General features: G+C 28.5%; 1 protein-coding gene and 1 long non-coding RNA gene across 3 annotated transcripts in view; one reads left to right on the forward strand and one right to left on the reverse strand.

Annotated features, from left to right (window-relative positions):
- The window catches only part of LOC107441938 (DNA-directed RNA polymerase I subunit RPA2), a 79,620-nt gene extending 72,505 nt beyond the window's left edge, over window positions 1–7,115 (reverse strand). For both annotated transcript variants that reach the window (XM_043048096.3, XM_043048094.3), the window contains exons 1-6: window positions 6,641–7,115; window positions 4,428–4,539; window positions 3,736–3,789; window positions 2,520–2,591; window positions 2,332–2,445; window positions 1,113–1,178 (exon numbers count right to left, since the gene is read on the reverse strand). In XM_043048096.3, coding sequence (XP_042904030.2) covers window positions 1,113–1,178; window positions 2,332–2,445; window positions 2,520–2,591; window positions 3,736–3,789; window positions 4,428–4,520 — 399 coding nt within the window. In that variant the 5' untranslated portion in view covers window positions 4,521–4,539; window positions 6,641–7,115. The remainder of the gene's footprint in view (window positions 1–1,112; window positions 1,179–2,331; window positions 2,446–2,519; window positions 2,592–3,735; window positions 3,790–4,427; window positions 4,540–6,640) is intronic.
- A 7,683-nt stretch (window positions 7,116–14,798) lies between these two features.
- LOC147806996 (uncharacterized) lies at window positions 14,799–18,475 on the forward strand. The gene is made up of 3 exons (XR_015435436.1): window positions 14,799–14,958; window positions 17,408–17,557; window positions 18,352–18,475. It is a non-coding gene; the product is annotated as an uncharacterized LOC147806996 (long non-coding RNA).
- The last annotated feature ends 2,839 nt before the right edge of the window (window positions 18,476–21,314 follow it).

The raw sequence follows: 21,314 nt of genomic DNA on the forward strand, positions 1-21,314 counted from the left end.
CAGTAGCAGTTGCCATTGCAACACATGCACACTGTTTACTATTACTCTTGAACACAGTTGAAGAGTGATGACGTCCAAATAAGGTGCGCACAACATCAAACCCAAAACATTCATTTTGCCAATGGGTAATAAAAGTAAACATTTTATTCACGTTTTTTCTTTTGAAGAAAAAGAACTTTTAATGTAAAAGGAGAATTTTTAAGAGTGCTTGATTCCTATGATGCAAAATTTTGCTCTATTAAGCACATTTAAGGAATCCCACAGGAAAAGGAAATTCAATTTAAGGAAACATACAAAAAATCTCATGTTCTGCAGCTCCACAGCAAATAAGAAAATGAAACTTAAGATAGATGATGACTAAAATCATTCCTCAGTACAGTGGATGGCTCTCTTACATTTCAAGAGGAATTCATTAATTGAGTGGAAATTGTCTATTTTCCTTCACATATTCAATCCTCTTCTATGCCCCACCCATAGTCCTTCTTTACTAGAGCAAGAAGATAGTAATATTACAAGTTTTAATACGGAATATTAAGGAAATGTGAAATCTTTCTTTTGAGTTAAATGGGGGGGGGGGGGATTTTGAAATTAAAATCTTAATAAAAAGTGAGTAAAAGTTACTATTTTTTTAAGATAGTGACATTAAGTGAGTAAAGTTACTCACGCCTTGCCCTGTATATAGCATATTCCTAATTTTAATGAAAATATAATCTATGAGTTTTCAAAAAAAAAAAAATATTTTCCAATCAGAATTGCTATAATTTCAAATATAGACTTTTGATGTATAATGCATGGTACCTTTGACAACATCGATAATTTAAATTAACATAAAATATGGAATGAAGAAAATCAGAAAACTTATGAATGACAAAACAATATTATTTAAACATTCATAAATTAAACAATATTAAACTGGAATAAATAGCATATATATATATATTTTTATGAAACCTTTCTAGATTTAAAATTAAGTCTTATATTGATAAACTTTTTTATAAAAATGAAATAAAATTGTTATAAAATAAAATAACATAAAAGAAATTACATTTAAATTACGTAAGTAAAAATAACATCTTGCGTCACAAAAAGAGAATAGTTATGTTCATACTAACATATTTATCTTCAAGAACTTCAATCAATTCTTCTTTTTTCATTCCAGAAAGCAAGCATAGATCGGACTAAAATTTAAAGTTATATTTTGCTAAATTATTAGATTTAAAAATTGTAAATAATGATATAATACATAATAATAAATGCATTCAATTAATTCATACTTTTTCACTACATAAAATGTAATGATCCTCATTCCTTAAAAAAATTAAATCACTAACATTATATTTTCAAATAAATATAATGTTCGAAATTTTCTTAATAAGATCTAGATGATAAATTTTTTAATAAGAATATCTCTTCTTATACACGGAAGCATAATATTACAATTAGAAAAAATTAATATAAAGAGTTATTCAGGACAAGCATTACATTCTGAATATACAATTTTAAATCAACATAAAAAAAAAACATAACATTAGGAACGGAGATCTATACATTTAAAAATTTATTTATATAAACTATTAAGAACTTTAGTTTTAAAAATTTAGAAAACAAAACAAAAAGGGAAAAAGAGCAAGAGAATTTTTTCTTAAATATCAAGAAAGTTGAGATTTCTTCACGATGGTTACCATGCATTGGTCAGATAAACATTTAAAATTAAGATCTAAAATTTTGACACTTTTAGCTTAGTACTTAAACCTGTTTAATAATATATTTTATAAAAATACTGATATTGTTATCAATATGTTAATAAAAATATAATTTCAATTTTTATGAATAAAGGATTTTGTTCATTTGAAAAAAAAAAAAAGGACAGAAATTAATGAATTAATAAAAATTTCCTTCTTCTTATTAACTTCAAGAAAATTTACATTACATATATACTAAACTTTTCATTTGGTATCAACCAAAACGGAATTTCTCCTTGCTCAGTGATATTTTATTTAAGTGAATGCTAACAATAAAATGAAATTGAGATATTACTAGTACTACTAATAATATTAAAAAAAGCCAAGTGAATATACTACTGCAAAGTCTAGAAAGTTCATAATACAATCAAGCCTATGTTTGCGAAATAATAAGAAGTATTTTAATTTTAAACTGCCTATATTAAGTCTCTAAACTTAACAAGATGAAAAATATTTTGAAATTTTTTTTTTCTTCTTCCTATTTCTGGTTACCATAATATTATTTACATATTATGGTAACCAGGTAATATTATTTATTTACAAGGTAATATTAATTATTTATTGCTATAACTACATGTAAGTAACTTACTTTTAGCATTAATGGAATAAAAAATATTCTTTTTGTTTGAACAGATTCATCATTTGATTCAAAGAGTAAATGAAGATGGAGTTCCGCATAGTAAGTACATTTCCTCATGCGAGCCTAAAATTATTATGTTTTTAAAGTATGTCTAAATTAATATTTAACTAACTTAAAAGTGAATGAATAACACTTACTTCAGATGGAAAGATAATTTTTTTATGCTTACGAAGTGACATAGGAGCTGACAAGGCCTTCACTTCAGCATCCTGAAAAGATTTTGTTATACAACTGTCAAATGTAACCTTGGAAAAAAGCTAAATTTGTTTCTACATATTGGCAGTAGCAAAAAATAAATCATAAATTTAAAGTAATATGTTACTGCAAAATGTACCAAAGAATTAAGTTCAAGAATTAGGTCATGAGTCAAAGAGAGAATTCAATTTTTGCTGACTTTTCTTCATTGGCAATGGATAGAAGAGACTATAAATATATACACACACATATATATATAAATAAACATTTGAAACTAATATGAGTGAAAGTTTGAAAATGCTTTTCTTTAATTCATACTATAAATTAAAAATAAAGATGATTAGTATATTAAGATGAATAGAATATTAAGGAAATAAATAATACTGATGCATTTTTTATCACTCACAAGAATCATTACTTTTTACCAATTCTAAATAGAAAAACATCTTACAAAAAAAAATGCATTCAAGCATAAATGGCACGTGCGAATAACCAGCAAAGATAAAAACATTTAATTTATTGTGCTGAATTTTAATTATTCGAACTGAAAATGTGTTAGATGTAAGTGGAAAAAAAAAATCGCATGACACCATTAGTAATTAAGATGAGCTTTCTTGAACTAAATTCAGTTATCAAAAGAAACCAAATAGAATTACCCAGCCTTTGTAGAGGTTCAAAATAAAAATCAGGACATTTTACAAGAGAAACAAAGGGCTAAAATTACAGAATTTTCCATTGCTTCGAAAATTTTGTTTTACGCAGCATTTTTCTTTATTTCTCTAAAATATTTAAAAAAATAAATGGGCAACACTCAGTATTTTCAAAAAAAAAAAAAAAAAAAAAATTAAGTTAGGAACAAGTTTACCAGATATAATTTATTTTTAAGTGCAATTTTGTGCAGGTGCATTTGCTGCCAAAGTTATCTTGGAATTTTTTTTCTCGAAATTTATCTGAAGTTGCATATTTCTTTAACAAGTTCGGGTAAAAAAAAAAAAAAGAGCTCATTGTAAGTACTACATATCCTATTTGTTTGTTAGATAACATCTGTTATGGAAAAATATTCAATGAACACAAACATTAGCTTTTACTAACTTATTTGAAAACAATAAATTTTGAAGAATTTTTATTTTATTTTTACAATGACTCAAATATACTTACACAAATAGATATTTTCACAGAGGGCGTAGTATCAGTCAAGACAGGATCAATATCCTATTTGTTTGTTAGATAATAAAAAAATGAACAATTTATTATTTCTGTTTAAATAGCATAAAAAATAAAGAAAATTATTATTTTAATTTATATCTACAACAAATAAGATTGTAAAATGAATTACATATATCTCATTGAAATCATGTATATTATATATATTCCATTACATATATTGTATTTCACTCATTATTAATTAAAGTCTGAATTCCAAAAGTCAAATGTTAGATCTAATACATCTGCTGTTCTTATTTTATATGGGAGCCATTTCGTTGTTGACAAAATAATAGTTAACATAAATATGAAGAAATAAAAATGATTGGAAAAAGAAGATATAATAACACCTGCACCAAAAAGAAATTTTCTAGAAGGAATGAGCAAAACAAAACAGAGTTTCCCTTTCATGATTTGGATTCTGCAGAGATTGTAATTTCAGAGTAAAGAAATATCAGTTGTACAATAGATCAACTAACCCCAGTTTCCATTATTTATTTAATGTACGTAGTTAAATTATAGAATAGAAGTATATTTATGGTATTAAAAATAATATTCCTTATCTTTAAAAAAAAACCACATTATGCAAAAAGAAAAGAATTTCTAATAAATAATTTTAATAGGTTAATGTAAAAATGAATACTAACCATACAACAATCACGAGCTCCCTTTTCAATTACATAATTAAAAGAATTTATATTAGATTCGGACAATCTTTGTAGAAATGACTTCTTATCCATTGTATCAGAATGAGAAAACCTGAAAAAAAAAATCACATTATTAAACAGAAAACATTAGTAAAAATCTAAGTAACAAATACCTCTTGTTTAACAATTAATGCAAAAAGAAAACATTGGAATGAAAAATATTGGTATAATAGTTCTCTAGAACCTATACTACCCCCTAAAAGTTTTAGTAAAACTTTACTAACATTCAAAATAAAATATTATTTAGCTTCTAAGGTTTAGAAAGAAGTGTCATAACACTTAAATTTACGATAAGGAGCAAAATCTTTCCAATCAGGACTATATAAAAAGAACTCATAATTTAATAGCAAAAACATTTTCAAACAAAATTGTGATATTTAAAATTATTTTTAATGATTTTTATATAGTTGTACTTGATTAAGGAAGATTTCCGAATCCTGATCTATGGCAGATTCGCCAAGCCTTGGCAACTTCCTTGCAGCGGAAACTTAAAGAAGAAAAAAAAACATCACAGAAAGGGATCAACTCAATGGGTATAACTAGTAGTCTTCTCCGGGCAAACGCCTGAAAATTTTCCCGCTTCAAATCAATTTGATGCTTAGATGATTGTAGTTAGCGTGGCAGATCACGATACAGAAATATCCTTCATGATTACTTAATTCATAACAGAATTATTACAGTAAATAATAAATAAATATCAATAATAAAAAGAACAAGCTTTTTTAACCCTCCAAGTATAGACTTGGGACCAATATATTGAATACTCCCGCCTATACACTACTTTTCATGTAATAACAAGTCTGTTTTATGATGCATCAAAAATCAGATTTATGGTTTACAATAACTAAAAAAAATTTGAACAAAAAATTACACAAATTGTTCTTATTGACAATTTAAATAATTCTAGACATCAAATTAAAATCTCTGATTTCTGCTATAAGTCTTTTTATGTTTAATGATTTTTTATCTGTCGAGAAATGGAACTTGATAAATATATATATTAAGGGTTAAAAAATTTATCTTCTGATTAATAGCACAAATAATTTCCTATCCTTTTTTTTCTTTTGGAGACTTCTTTTCTAAATGCTTTAATTTTAATTCTGAAAGCAAAATTTGAAGTGAAGACTTATCTAATAAACATATAAAATCAATTCAATATAAGACTGTAATGGCCATTGTGATTCTTATAAAGCTAAATGGCCATTTTGCTTTAAAAAAAAGAGTGAATTTAATTTCACTTGACCAACCAGAAAGTATTGAATTCCATAAATCTTCAAATTTTACAAAAATTCAATTTAATAAGTTGTCATTATCAGTAACATAAAAAGAGAGTGAATTTACTTCCTGTTTTAAAGTAAATTAATGCTTCAAATGACACATCAATTGACAAAACAGGTCAATAAAAAAGTTTGAATAAATAAGAAAAAAAACTTTTTGTTTTAGCTCACAATAGTATACTCGTACAATTAAAATCTCTTTGCCTTCCTAAAACCTTAATAATAATTTCCACCTTTCTACATGCAGTATTATCAACAATCTTTTGTTTAATAAATTTAATTTTCCATTCAAAATATCTCTAATTATAATTGGATTTTAACTAATATATTAAATGTTATTTATGTACATTTAAGATATAAGTTTAAAATTAAACTTTATGCTACTTTATTTTTTTTTGTTTACCATTCAAAGGCATGATGCATGTGCACAATGCAAATTTTTCAGAAAACTCTAAAATGTTCTGCAGATATTTGTACTAATGTTAATATCGATCATCATAAAAAATTACATTTATAAATTGGTAAGAGAATCTGTAGTTTATCGCCTGCTATCCCCAGTATAAAAAGTGCAAAACATTCTCATTTTTCTTTTTTTAAACACTTTAAGAAAATAGACAGTTCCAGGTTGCTGTAAAAAATTAATGCATATGACTTTTTTAGCCAGTTCTCATTATTTACAGTAAATCAGGTAATACCATAACTCACATTATTGGAACAAGCAGAACATGAATGAGTAATCTGTCTATGGAATCTTAAGCGGAAATATACTATACAAATCTTAAGCGAAAGAAAGCTAGTAAACTTTATAAATATTTTTAAAATTCATAATGATAAACATTTAAAATAAACATAGCAAAACAGATTAAAAAAACTTACACAGATATAAGAATTTCAAGACAAAGAAAGGGAAAATTCCCTAATTTTTAATGCGGAAACATGCATTTCGACTTAGTGACACTTATGGACTTCCGCTGTCACTGTTCATTGTCATTTATTTATAAAAAAAATGCGAATAACTCATTAAATTAAAGAATATTAATGCACGTTACACAGTATTTCTATCAAAGCAAAACGCAAAAGCACAATATGTGGCACTAATTAAAATTTATGTAAACTACAAGTCAAAGATGATTAGGGGAATTATAACATCTGCAGATGCATTTTTAGAGGAAGAAAATATAATTCACTTAGTAATAATTTTCAAAGTTAATTTGACGAAAAACAAATCCAACATCTGATAAAAAATAAATTTCACTTTCGGTTTCGCCGCGCTGGAACTGAATTGCCATTACATGAAAACTTAATTTTATAATCCGAAACAACTGTTTTAACAAAATGGGCTACAGGCGGCGTGGAGCAGAACTCTCTACCTATGGCAATACTTCACATGCTTCTCCCATTAGCGTGTGGAATGTCATAGACGAAGGAAGTACGTTAGTTTCTCTCGTGATTTTCATATAGATAAAAATCTTTTAACTTGTAAAACTATAGGGATCTGAAAACAACACTAAACATAGCTCTAAAGAAAAGTATCACGGAAATTTAAAAAAATATTTTTATTAAATAAAAAGGAAAAATATTAAGAAAAGGGAAAATATCGTAGTACATTCCTATACAACTGAAAAAAGGAGGAGAGGGAAGGTATGTTGATGTTGTTCATTTACGTTGCACTAGAACTGCGCAATGGGCTATTGGCGACGGTCTGGGAAGCATCCCTGAGGATGATCCGAAGACATGATATCGCAATTTTGATCTTCTGCAGAGGGGATGGCACCCCCGCTTCGGTAGCCCGACGACCTGCACGCGAAGTCGAGCACTTTACGGTAGCACAGTTTAACGAGGACTGAAGGGAGTTATGTTAAAACGACTATGTCAACCTTTATCTATCAAAAGGTACCTCGTGATAGAATCAAGTTAACATGTCTTATATAATACCAATGCACTAGTACACTAGTGAATTGGTATTTAATATTTATAGTGGTAGTTACGCCACATTACTCCCCTTCCAGAATTTTATCTGTGATAGAATTCGATTAACAGATTCCACTAGTTGATTCATGCTGTTTATTTATTTATATTAATTTTTGCTCATTATAATTTTTCTTCATTTTTTTTGTTCATTTCTTCACTTTTTTTACTTTGAGCAGCTTATATTTAGCAAATCAACTGTTTAATGTGGACCATCCATCATGCCAGCGAGTTCATATCACGTCCGCAGGTCACCATTGAAGAGAGTTATGTTAAAACGACTATGTCAACCTTCATCTATCAAAAGGTACCTCTTGACAGAATCAAGTTAGCATGCCTTGTTGATTTGGTATTCAATATTTATAGTAGTAGTTACGCCACAGAACCAATACCGCACACCCTCGGCCCCTACGCTGACTGATCCAAGTGGTCACCCACCCGCACACTGACCGCAGCCATTGATGCTTGACTTCGGTGATCTGCTGGGAACCATGTCTTAACGGTTAGTCCACTCGAGGGAAGGGAGAAGGACTAAAGGCATGACCGAGAGGGAAGGGAGAAGGACTAAAGGCATGAAATCGGCCTCTCCCCAGATGGCGTATTTGCGTGTTGCGATCGCCAATTGTTCACTACAAGTGTTTTCCACACTGGGGAGCGCTACAAGTTCTTCACAGCCTAGACTTCCGGGTTACTGTTTTTGGTGTGTTTTGAAGCCATTTGGCTCACTACGTGATCATTGTGCTTTGAGACTCTTTTTCTTGTGTATAGTATTTGTATTTGTTACCTTATTTATTATTTGTATTTAAAAGTTGAATCGTTTTAAAGATTCGCCCTTTGAAGACCTGTCATTTAAAGACATAAGAATTGTCATTTGAGAAAAGAATTGTTATAAAACTCCTTTTTCCTTGCTAGCAACATACCAACGTTGGTAACAATGAACATACAATCGAAATTTAAACCAAAATGATAATTTGTAAAATGTACATAATCTCGCTGCTCGAACAATATGCTAACACTAACGTTTGATGGGGCACGGCCTGCACTACAAGAACAAACAGTAATAGACAAGTAAAAGAGACCAAATCAAAACTGCAAAAAGCGAGTTCTTTCTGAATCTAGCAACCATAACACCTTTTTTCACCTTCTAAATAACTAAAACAAATTTTCATTTCAAACACCCCAGAAATACTTAATATTATTAATATCTAATGAAATACAACAGATTTGAGCTCAGAAATTATATAATTTATTTATTTTATTCAAAACAAAATTATCTGTTTGAAAATATCACCTCACAGAATAAGCTGTAGTTAGTAAGCAGCTTGATACTTTCTAACCGGAAGTAGAGCAGGTTAAGAGCTCGAGCAAGTCAAGAGTTGTTGTTGTTTATATTTATATTGAAAACGCTATCCGTTGGGTTTCTATCTTTATTGGTCCCGCAGTGGATTGACCGTAAAGTCACGATTCCCAGTAGAACAACGAAGTCAAGTATCACTGGCGTCTGGCTGTAGTCAAGAAGTGGATGGATGACCACTGTGGTCATCCTGCGTAGGGGAAGAGGATGCGCGGTATCAATCCTCGTTAAACTGTTCTACCGTAAAGGGCTCGATTTCGCGTCAGGTCATCGGGCTACCAAAGCAGAGGAAGGAGGAAGGCTCAAAATTGAAATAGCATGTTTTCGTATCATCCTCAGGGATGTTTTCCAGACAGTCATCAATAGATCGGGCTATTGATGACATAGCACTAGAGCTGCACAATGGCCATTGTGCAGCTCTAGTGCTATGTAAGTAAAGTACGGGACGTCTAAACTCGCAGCCTTCGAACGTGGTAGTATACCGTGGTAGTAACCGATAGTATAACAAAATCCTTTCCCCCGAAGAGAGCGGTAAAGGGAATCCCAACCCTCGAACCAAGGTTTGGAACTTGCCGCTAGAAAGAGACATCGTGTATCGATTGTTATGAGAAAGTGACCAATGTCTTTTGTCTATCTTTTAATCGGTCTCCTTTAGCTAGGAGGTCGTGACCTCTTTCCCACAGTTCCCAGAGGGGTGCGTTTTTTCTGATAGGGAATGGGGATGAATTCTCCATTCATTTAACAATTCGCGATCGCAACGCTCGAGTACGCCGTCTAGCGGGAGCCTGTAAATATCGGACATTAATTTATCACGTTTTCATTTAGTTCCATCAAAGTCATTGACTGAATCAGACGCCATTTTTTAGCAGCAAATAAGAAACAAAATTTCCCTAAGGAAAAGGCCGAAGAACTTGAAAAAAATCTCCAGAATATTAGTAAATCTTTCAGGAACAGAACACGCCAAACATTTGAAGAAAAATTCCTCAATAATTTTTAATTTCTATTATCAACAAACTTGCAACTGATGACTTCCGATTTCGGATACTGTTACAGATGAGTGTATTAAGGTAAAATGCATTTCTTCTGTCTTCAATTCATTACGAATTAAAGTGAAGTCAACATTGCTTTCGTCATTCCAGTGAATAAATATGAATTCAGAACATACAGAATTGTAATAGTTATAGCATATTCTTCTTCGTTATAGAATAGTATATATTTCTGTATCCATATAATTCGGAAAACAACAATAAAAAATTATCCAAGTTACTTGAAATAGTGCCATTTGTGCTGATTCTTAATTAATTTAAATCGTTTTCTTGGTAAGTTTTTTTTAATTTTGAAAGAATAAGTTCAACTAGAATTCAGCTATTCTGTTTTTAGCTACATATTCAAATTCATATCAATTATAAAATTTTGCTGTGTAGTATGTTATCTAAAAGTAATGAAGGTATAAACTATGTATCTATTATTTGAGAATAAAGTTTTCAAACAAGGAACTTATCATTTTGGAATTCTCCGTGAATCATAAATCAGGTAAGTGCAATGATTTTTACAATAAAAAATTTGCTTGTAAATATTTTTTTTTTCATTTGATGATGGTTCTCTACAGAATGGTTTTTTACGTCTGATTAAGAACTATAAGAATAATAAAAAAAGAAACAATATGAAAGTTTTTATTTCAATGTTAAGAATTCTTAAAATCGTTTTTTTTATCCTAAGAATTCTTTATTTTCCGTTTTTTAGTTTATAATTTTTTGATAAAAATTGTTCTCAAAATGCTTTTGAAAAATTAAATGGTATAACATTATGTGTTTATATATACTTCTTGTATATTCCAATGTTTGAAATAATATGATTCAGAAAAGTATGGAATAAAAATTGGGTACTTAAGTATTAACGCCACCGCCGCTACAGATTTGGCTGTTTTTAAGTGCCGCCAATCTACACTTAAAATTTTTGCGACAATTCATAAAATAAAACACTTTATTTAAAATCAAAATAGTTAATCGGATTTCGGTGGAAAATGAGCCGATATAGAGTTTAGCATATATTCAAAACAATCATATCGCCATATGAACTCTGATGAATAAGATTCCAAATGAAATAACATTTCCAAAACGTACGTTTACCAAGATAAAGTTTTATGTTGTGGGAATTGGTACATTTTCGTTTTTTCGGTAAAATATATCCCTCCTGAAAAAATAAAATTGCATCTTGTTTTGTTTTTGGCAAATCCCAAAGACGAATATTCGTAGCACTAAAAATGGCGACAAAAAAGAATTGTTTTTTTTTTTTTTTGTTTTTGTTTCGTCAGCATTCTTTATTTTACGTTTCTTAGTTTCTAAATAATGATTTTTATTGAAACTTGAAATTGTTTGATAAAAATTGTTGTCAAAAAACCTTGTTTACAAAATTAAATTTCATAAAATTATGAGGCTTATGTATACTTTTTGTTCATTTTAATTTTTGAACTAATATGATTCTTAAAACTATAGAATGTAAAGTTTAAATGGGCCTTTCATGTTATATCATTAAATTTAGTAATACTATTTCTCGGGCATTAGGTTTTAACTCTTATAAGAATATACATATTTTTTTCTGTTAATATTAACAGAAAAAAATATGTATATTCTTTGTATATTTGTACATATGTACAAATATTTTTCCGATGTGTTTTGGATGTTCCTTCTCTAATAAAAAGAGATACCATTTTGTTTTCGGTTGTACAAGAAAGAAGATCAAGCATTTTTCTTTTTTAAATTTAATAAGCCACATTAAAGAAGGAACGATGCAATGCTACACGCTACATTAACGACGTCTCCAGAGTAACTGAATGACGGTTCATATAGAAATCGCAGGTAAGCGTCTCATACAACAACGCCCCCTATAGTTCGTTGCGATCGCGAATTACGTAATCTAAAATAAAATATCTATTTATTACAATTTTTGATATTTCTTCAAGAATTTAGTTTGTAATATTTGTTTGCATTATTGTGTTTATTATAAGTTAATTGATTCACTTATAATTATATTTGCTAAAAGTTTGAGAAAAAATAGATATATTTTTAAAATTAAAAAATAATAACAGATTTAAAATCAAATACATTTTTCTTAACAAAATTTTCTAAAATTCATACTTTGAATGTTTTTATATAAGTGTGATTCGCGATCGCAACGAACTATAGGGGGCGTTATTGTATGAGACGCTTACCTGCGATTTCCATATGAACCGTCATTCAGTTACTCTGGAGACGTCGTTAATGTAGCGTGTAGCATTGCATCGTTCCTTCTTTAATGTGGCTTATTAAATTTAAAAAAGAAAAATGCTTGATATTCTTTCTTGTACAACCGAAAACAAAATGGTATCTCTTTTTATTAGAGAAGGAATATCCAAAACACATCGGAAAAATATTTGTACATTAACAGAAAAAAATATGTATATTCTTATAAGAGTTAAAACCTAATGCCCGAGAAATAGTATTGTTAAATTTAATGATATAACATGAAAGGCCCATTTAAACTTTACATTCTATAGTTTTAAGAATCATATTAGTTCAAAAATTAAAATGAACAAAAAGTATACATAAGACTCATAATTTTATGAAATTTAATTTTGTAAGCAACGTTTTTTGACAACAATTTTTATCAAAAAATTTCAAGTTTCAATAAAAATCATTATTTAGAAACTAAGAAACGTAAAATAAAGAATGCTGACGAAGCAAAAACAAAAAAACAATTCTTTTTTGTCGCCATTTTTAGTGCTACGAATATTCGTCTTTGGGATTTGCAAAAACAAAACAAGATGCAATTTTATTTTTTCAGGAGGGAAATATTTTACTGAAAAAACGAAAATGTACCAATTCCCACAACATAAAACTTTATCTTGGTAAACGTACGTTTTGGAAATGTTATTTCATTTGGAATCTTATTCATCAGAGTTCATATGGCGATATGATTGTTTTGAATATATGCTAAACTCTATATCGGCTCATTTTCCACCGAAATCCGATTAACTATTTTGATTTTAAATAAAGTGTTTTATTTTATGAATTGTCGCAAAAATTTTAAGTGTAGATTGGCGGCACTTAAAAACCGCCAAATCTGTAGCGGCGGTGGCGTTAATACGTAAATACCGAATTTTTATTCCATACTTTTCTGAATCATATTATTTCAAACATTGGAATATACAAGAAGTATACATAAACACATAATGTTATACCATTTAATTTTTCAAAAGTATTTTGAGAACAATTTTTATCAAAAAATTATAAACTAAAAAACGGAAAATAAAGAATTCTTAGGATAAAAAAAACGATTTTAAGAATTCTTAACATTGAAATAAAAACTTTCATATTGTTTCTTTTTTTATTATTCTTATAGTTCTTAATCAGACGTAAAAAACCATTCTGTAGAGAACCATCATCAAATGAAAAAAAAAAATATTTACAAGCAAATTTTTTATTGTAAAAATCATTGCACTTACCTGATTTGTGATTCACGGAGAATTCCAAAATGATAAGTTCCTTGTTTGAAAACTTTATTCTCAAATAATAGATACATAGTTTATACTTTCATTACTTTTAGATAACATACTACACAGCAAAATTTTATAATTGATATGAATTTGAATATGTAGCTAAAAACAGAATAGCTGAATTCTAGTTGAACTTATTCTTTCAAAATTAAAAAAAACTTACCAAGAAAACGATTTAAATTAATTAAGAATCAGCACAAATGGCACTATTTCAAGTAACTTGGATAATTTTTTATTGTTGTTTTCCGAATTATATGGATACAGAAATATATACTATTCTATAACGAAGAAGAATATGCTATAACTATTACAATTCTGTATGTTCTGAATTCATATTTATTCACTGGAATGACGAAAGCAATGTTGACTTCACTTCATGGAGCTAGGAGTAAGTGGAGAAGACACTCCCATTAGCCCACTCCTTTCAAGGTGAAGCAACCGCGAGGGTTTTCCGCCATCTTAGTTACTGCCCTTATGAAAATTTAAGGTATATTTAAGGTTGATTTGAGGTATTTTTGAGGTATTAAGGTTGTTTTGAGGTATATTTGAGGTATATTTAAGGTTGCAGAGAAAACAGAAATAAAAATTATACCTCGTAAAGGTTGTAATTAAGGTGTACGAGGTTGATTTATATATACTTCAGCTTGTCTTGAGGTTGTTTAAAATTCACTTCAAATCATCCAGACTTATAAGGTGATTTTTAAGGTATACCAGGTTTATTTTCTTACATTTGTAACAAAAGAGGTATTTTTGAGTTGTAAAATTTTTTACCTTATTTCAACTAAAAAGAGTGAGATATTTATTGAGGTATATGAAGTCATTTTATTTATACCTAAGCTTATTTTGAGGTTGTTTTAAATTCACTTCAAATCAACCAGACTGATAAGGTGATTTTTAAGGTATATCAAGTTGATTTTCTGATACTTGTAATAAAAGAGGTATTTTTGAGGTATAAAAAAATTGACCTTATTTCAACTAACGAGAGTGAGATATTTATTGAGGTATATGAAGTCCTTTTATTTACACCTAAGCTTATTTTGAGGTTGTTTAAAATTCACTTCATATCAACCAGAATCATGAGGCAGTTTTTAAGGTTCACCAGGTTGTTTTTTTTACACTTGTAACAAAAGAGGTATTTACGAGGTATAAAAAATATAATTTTTTTTAACTAAAGAGAGTGAGGTCTTTATTGAGATGTATGAAGTCATTTTATTTATACCTAAGGTTGTTTTAAGGTTGTTTAAAGTACACTTCATATCAACTAGCTCACTTCCCAGAGTTCCGTGCTAGCCGGCAAATGGCGTGTGTGTTTACAATCGAAAGTTTCTTTAAAATTCGGTAAGTGTGCTTGACATTTATTAATTTAGCTTTGTCACTTTTAATCAAATATGCCTCAACTTTCAAACTTAAATTTCATTATTTTTGTTTTAAAGACGCGTCCTGATCTTACATTATTTAAGTCGGAGGATATTCTTTGAGGCTATTGTTGTAGGCTTAGCAATAAGACAGATCAATCTAAATATTTCTCGTCGCTGTTTAGGGTAACGTTACTGGTGAATCGTTACAGCAGGTTACGCACAGTATATTTTATTGTTTGTAATTTATTCAAATATAACTATTCTTTTTGTTTTGCTTAAATGTATATGTTTTAACGTAGCAGTATGCAAGCTGATTGAGTAAAAGGTTCATAATTTCTCTTATAAATAAATCACTGAAAATTGAAAGTTAACAGTTTCTATATATTGCAGGTAATAAAACAAATAAACAATACTATTGTAAGGAACGAAATGCATATTTGTTGCCTTCAACAAAAATCTAACATACATATTTAACTAATAAAATAAACATATACAATAAAAATTGCAATCAGGGTAAATGCATCACACAAAAATTTTAATATTTCTTCAAAAGTTGCATTTTCATAAAAATATATATTTACAAACATGAAGAAAAAAAACAATCCTGTTTTTCGAAGTAAATATTCATTTTTTTAAATTAATGTTTACTATTAACAGGTGATTCTAAGGTAGGAAACAAGTTTACCATATCAAATCAACAAATTTCATTAAAAAATATATGAGAATTCCTAATAAAATCTGAAAATTTTTTTTAATAAAAATATATGTAATATGAGATAAGATTCAAGCTAATTTTAGTGAACTAATTTTTTAACCCCCCTCACAAATTAATAAAGCAAACTTCATAAATTTTCATAATCTGAAAAATATTTTGTTTTTAAACTCCAGAAATGATGAGAAATTGGAAATTCTAACATTATCGCAGAGAAAGAAAAGAATTTTTTTTATTTTTAAATGTGCAGAGTAAATAAAAATATAACGCTAATAAATAAAGAATTTTGAAAATTAAATTCTAATAACATTAAATTATGTAAGGATCACAGAAAACTATAATATCAATGAAAAAAAATCAGAACCGAATAATTTCGGTAATAATAAGTGATTGATATTAGCAGCGATTACATTATATATAAGCGGGGATTACTGAACTTACATATACATTGCCTCTAGAGAGAAAAAAGTTATTCTAATTCTAGATTGTTCACCACATTAGCAAAATAAATTTTTCCAGTGTCATCGTACTGGATGGAAATACAAACAGAAGATATATTTGTCACAGGAATTAAGTTAAAGTTGCCAGAATTAGTTACTTGTGTAATATGGCTTAGTTCAACATTAAAATTAAGATTAAGAGAACGCATATTTTCACCAGAAATCATTTCTTCAATAACACCATAATAATTCCAGCAACAGCATATTGAATTCTGACAAGTACAAGTTACTAAAATTTTTACGAAGAAATTAATGCAGCCTAGTTTAAGTTTACTTGCCCTTTTATACATAAGCTTGGTTTAGTTGAGTATCTTAAAAGTATTTGTATGTGTATCACCTATTAAATAATATCTGAAGTTAGTTAGAAAAAAGGCAACTATAGGTAAAGGAAAACTGGCATCCACTTAAAAAATTCTCATGCAAAATTCAAACTTTTTGTCCGTTTAGTCCACTAAGGCAACGCCCCGCTCTTCCGTGCCACAGGTCCTGGGTTCGATCCTTGGGCCGGGCAAGGTTGACTCAGCCTTTCATCCCTTCAGTGGGTCGATAAATGAGTACCAAGCATGCTTGGGAACTAAACACTGGGGGTTCCGCGTTCGGCTGACCACCTAACCGGAACATCTGCTCCTGTATCCCAGAGACCAAGGTCAAGAAAACTGAAATGGGCACAGTAGACCTTGGCCCTCTATGGGCTGTCGCGCCACTGTGTTTAGTTTTATTTTAGTTTTTAGTCCGCTAAGGCAAAATCTTGAATATTATTCTAGATCAACATGATGCAGTTTAATATTTTGGAATGATTTTCAATTTATTTTTAATAAGACTCGTAAAGAGACTAAAAGAACATGAAAACTTTTCGTATAAATAGTGTGCTCTAATAAAATAGTTTTTATCTTTAATCCACAAAGAATATTGTATAAAACAAATTTACTGAGACAGCTATTCCAAAAAAATAATTTTATTATTTCAATTAAATATTAAAATCATTTTGGTGAACCTATACTTAATCTGCTTATATTGTAGTTAAAAAAGTTTAAAAGTATTATTGACTCTGGATTTTTGTTGTCAACATTAGTAACTTATCAAAGTTATATAAATATATATTTCAATTTCCTTCAATTTCTTAAAAAAAAATCTCATCTGAAAATTTCCAAATGAAACTTGCTATGCAACTTTTATATAACTTGATTTTACTCAACTTGAACATGCAACTTTTACAGAGCTGCTCCGTAAATGGCATCCAGAATTTCAAGGTTTGAATAAGGCTGTCAATAATACGTGCTCTGCAGCTAGGAGGAAGTGGAGACTAGTAACTGGAGAGCCTTCCCCTGGGAGTAACTCTAAATATACACCAAAAAGAAAAAAGACAAGTAAATTATTCTCCTTTGATTCAATGAAATCTTTTCACCTAAAAAATTACTGATAAAGTTTGTATGATCTTTGATTTTTGAAAACATTATTTTATAGCATTATCTTAAATTATTCCCTCAGGCAAGTAAACATATAAACTTAATGTTGCTTTTATTTCGATGGGGCATGAAAAACACAAAACATTGATGTTCTACATTCTTTTATTAAAAGATGATTGATTCTTGATCACATTAAATAAAAGGTTGAAAATGACCTTTTGTTTTTAAAAACCTTACAATATTATAGACAATTATTTTCGGAATCAGCAGCATTGAGAATTGGTTTTAGTACAATTTCTTTTGCGAAATTGGACTAAAAATTTAAACAAGCAGGCCAGTGTAATTGAATTTATTCAAAATTTGCTGAGAAAAAAATTTAAATATCAGCATAACAATCCATAATTAAAAATGGTCGGTTGAATTATTGGAAAATTAAGAATTTCAATAAGCGTGTTATTTCTACAGCAGTTTTTATATGCATCTTATAGAAAAATTAGCTTTTTTAAGTGATATGTTTAAACAGTCAAAATAAAGAATTGAAATATACTGGGAGGAGAGTTTTGCAGGTCATTATTATTATTATTATTCATCTGCTGTTACTAAAGAAACCATTTATTTATTCAAAATTGAATAGAAATAATAATAAAAGGTGATTTATGCAACGAAATAAGCTTTAAAATATTATTCTAATCTTTTAAAATTTGTCATTATCAATGTAAATATGACTCTCGCTAATTCAAATTTTTTATTTATAGGTTCCAATGCTCCAAATAACGTAAGCACAGCAAACTTGCAGAAGAAGCAGAGTAATTGTCAAGAATTTTGATTTCTTGAACGAAAAATTAATTTTTTTTTGTTAATAAAAGTTTTTATTTGTAAGCTGGCTAAATTATTTAAATTTGCTGTTATTTCGCTTTTACAAAAAATTAGCGCCTTTAACACCTGTTCTATATAAATGAGTTCCCACATTTTTCTGAAACAAATGTATCCTCTTTTCACGATAGTTTAATTGAAATTATTAAAATTACAGAAACATTTGAAATGTTCTTTTAAGGTTTATGAGTCAGCATACTTAACATTATTCAACTCTACATGTTAATTCAAGATTAATAAATTTTATGAACTATTTAATTGCAAATTAGCACAAGGTTCACAAACTATAAATTAAAGGCGTTAAGTGAAAATTCCTATTTTGAATTGTGTGAGGAAGAATACATTCCAATGGGTTGTATTTCAAAATTAAAGGAAGATATATTCTTTGCATTGCATTTTACTTTTCTTCACACAATACATGGAAATCAGTCGAAAATTCTTTCGAAAGAAAGATTCATCCGTATTCCGCCTATGTGTTTAGAAAATAGTTTCTTAGCATCAGGATTAGCAGTGAAAATTAAGACAGACCGTAAAAAGTTAATAAGTAATTACCACCTAATGTGTAACATTAAAAACTCCATCAGAGTGATAAATACCTCTACAAGTGAAAAGATATATATTTTAGGTTAAAAATTAGCAGTCTAAGGAGAAACATTTTAATTATATTTAATTACCAGCATTAGCATAAAAAAATATAACTTGAAGGGAAAAATGGCATATTTTAGTTTGATTAAAAAAATTTCCTTTACAAGCATAAAAACTTATATTTGAGGTGAAAAATAATACACCTTACGTTAGTAAAAAATCACCTTTCCAACTATCAAAAATTACACCTGAGGTAGATTTGAAATAACCTGAAGAGTAAAATGACATGCCTCAGGTTGAAAAATATATACCTCTACAAGCATAAAATTAGATACCTGAGGTTGAAAAATAATTACCTGAGGTCGAACAACATACACCTGAGGTTGATTTATAATAGCCTGAAGTGTAAAATGACACACCTTAGGTTGTTGAATAAATACTTCCACAAGTGTAAAAAAATATATTTCAAGCTGATAAGTAATAACCTAAGGTCGAACAAAATACACCTGAGGTTGATTTGAAATAACCTGAAGTGTAAAATGACACACCATACGTTGAAAAATATATATCTCTACAAGCATAAAATTAGATACCTGAGGTTGAAAAATAATTACCTGAAGTGGAACAAAATACACCTGAGGTTGATTTATAATAACCTGAAGTGTAAAATGACACACTTTAGGTTGTTGAATAAATACTTCCACAAGTGTAAATAAATATACTTCAAGCTGATAAGTAATAACCTAAGGTTGAAAATGAAACACTTTAAAGTAGTAAATATCTACCTCTCCCAAGATGTAAAATTAAACACCTCAAGTTGAAACATATATACCTCTGGAGGTATATATTAAGGTATATTTGAGGTTGGTTTTGAGGTATTCATTTGCACCCTTTTCAACCTCAACGACGTCTTTAAATAACAACCTCCTTTATACCTTTAAAATATACCTTGTTTATACCTCATTTATACCTCGATTTTTTCATAAGGGTGCGTCGTTGTGCGCTCATACATCTTTCTATTTCTAGTTAATCCATGCTTTTTAACGAAGCTTGGAGGGCGGTTTTGAAGGGTTCTTAATTTGATTTAAAGTGTCGAGTTTAGTCTTTTAAGTTAAATAAGAGATCCATCCATCCAAGCTTTCTCCATTTTTTTTTTAGCCGTTAGAATTTTCGTATTTCTAACTTTTAGAAAAAACATTTCAACTTGACAGAATTTTTGAAACAAATGGAATTCTTGGTAAAGTTAATATTAGGTCAAGTTCATTTAACAATCACTATGCACTTTTCAAAACAATTTCAAGAAGATAAAAAAGTTTATTATCTAGAAATTTAAAATTTATATTACTCTGATAGTTTTAATTCATAGGTCCATAAAGTCAGGTAACTAATTATTTTAAGAAAAGACAGGAAAAAAAAATATTAGGTAGTTATGAATGTGTTGCATCCATGGAGCTAACTTCAAGCTGAATATAGAAATAAATTGAATACCACAATATTTTTTTATTTTATTTAAACGACTTAAAACTCCTCATGCACCACAAAGTATAGCATGAGGCTTACAGTTGTAAGTAGAAAACACCACAATACCACAATATTGAAAGATGTTTATTGTTAAAGAATGATTTCAGAAAGTGAAATACATAAATTTATACAAATTTCTCTTGCTAAAAATAAATCCATACATATGAAGATTTATACTTAGATAGTTTCATGAATACTTAAATAGGACATTTTTAATTGCATACAAAGTAAATCAATTTAAAGAAAAATATGTCAAAATGTTTATTAAAAAAAAGGAAAAATATGTTACAGATTAATAAAATATTATCACAGTATTCTAGTGATTATTTAAAAAAAAATTTCTTAAACCAGAGCAAAGGCAAATTGAAAAATCTAGAAACAGATCCTTAAATATATACATATATTTTGTTTATAAATTGAATATAGCTGTTTTCAAAATTATTAAATTTGAAAGAAAAAAAATTAGCTTAGGGATTAGAAAATTCTATGCATTAAAAAAAAACAATAATAATATATATATTACATCATATTATAATATATACATTGAGAGAGAAACATGTTCAATGCTTTCAATGAAGCTATGTACATTTAATGTATACAACAAAAAGCAACTAACAATTTTCTTAGAGGGGTGCATTGAACTTTATAAATCCAGAAAAAGTTTCTTAAATGTAGAGAAAAACACATTTAATGTTTTCAATGAAGGTATACAACAAAAACATTTAGAAAAAAAAATACT

Source organism: Parasteatoda tepidariorum, chromosome 7 (assembly GCF_982258835.1).
Source record: "Parasteatoda tepidariorum strain Cologne lab strain chromosome 7, Ptep-v5.0, whole genome shotgun sequence".
In the NCBI taxonomy this organism is placed as follows: domain Eukaryota; kingdom Metazoa; phylum Arthropoda; class Arachnida; order Araneae; family Theridiidae; genus Parasteatoda; species Parasteatoda tepidariorum.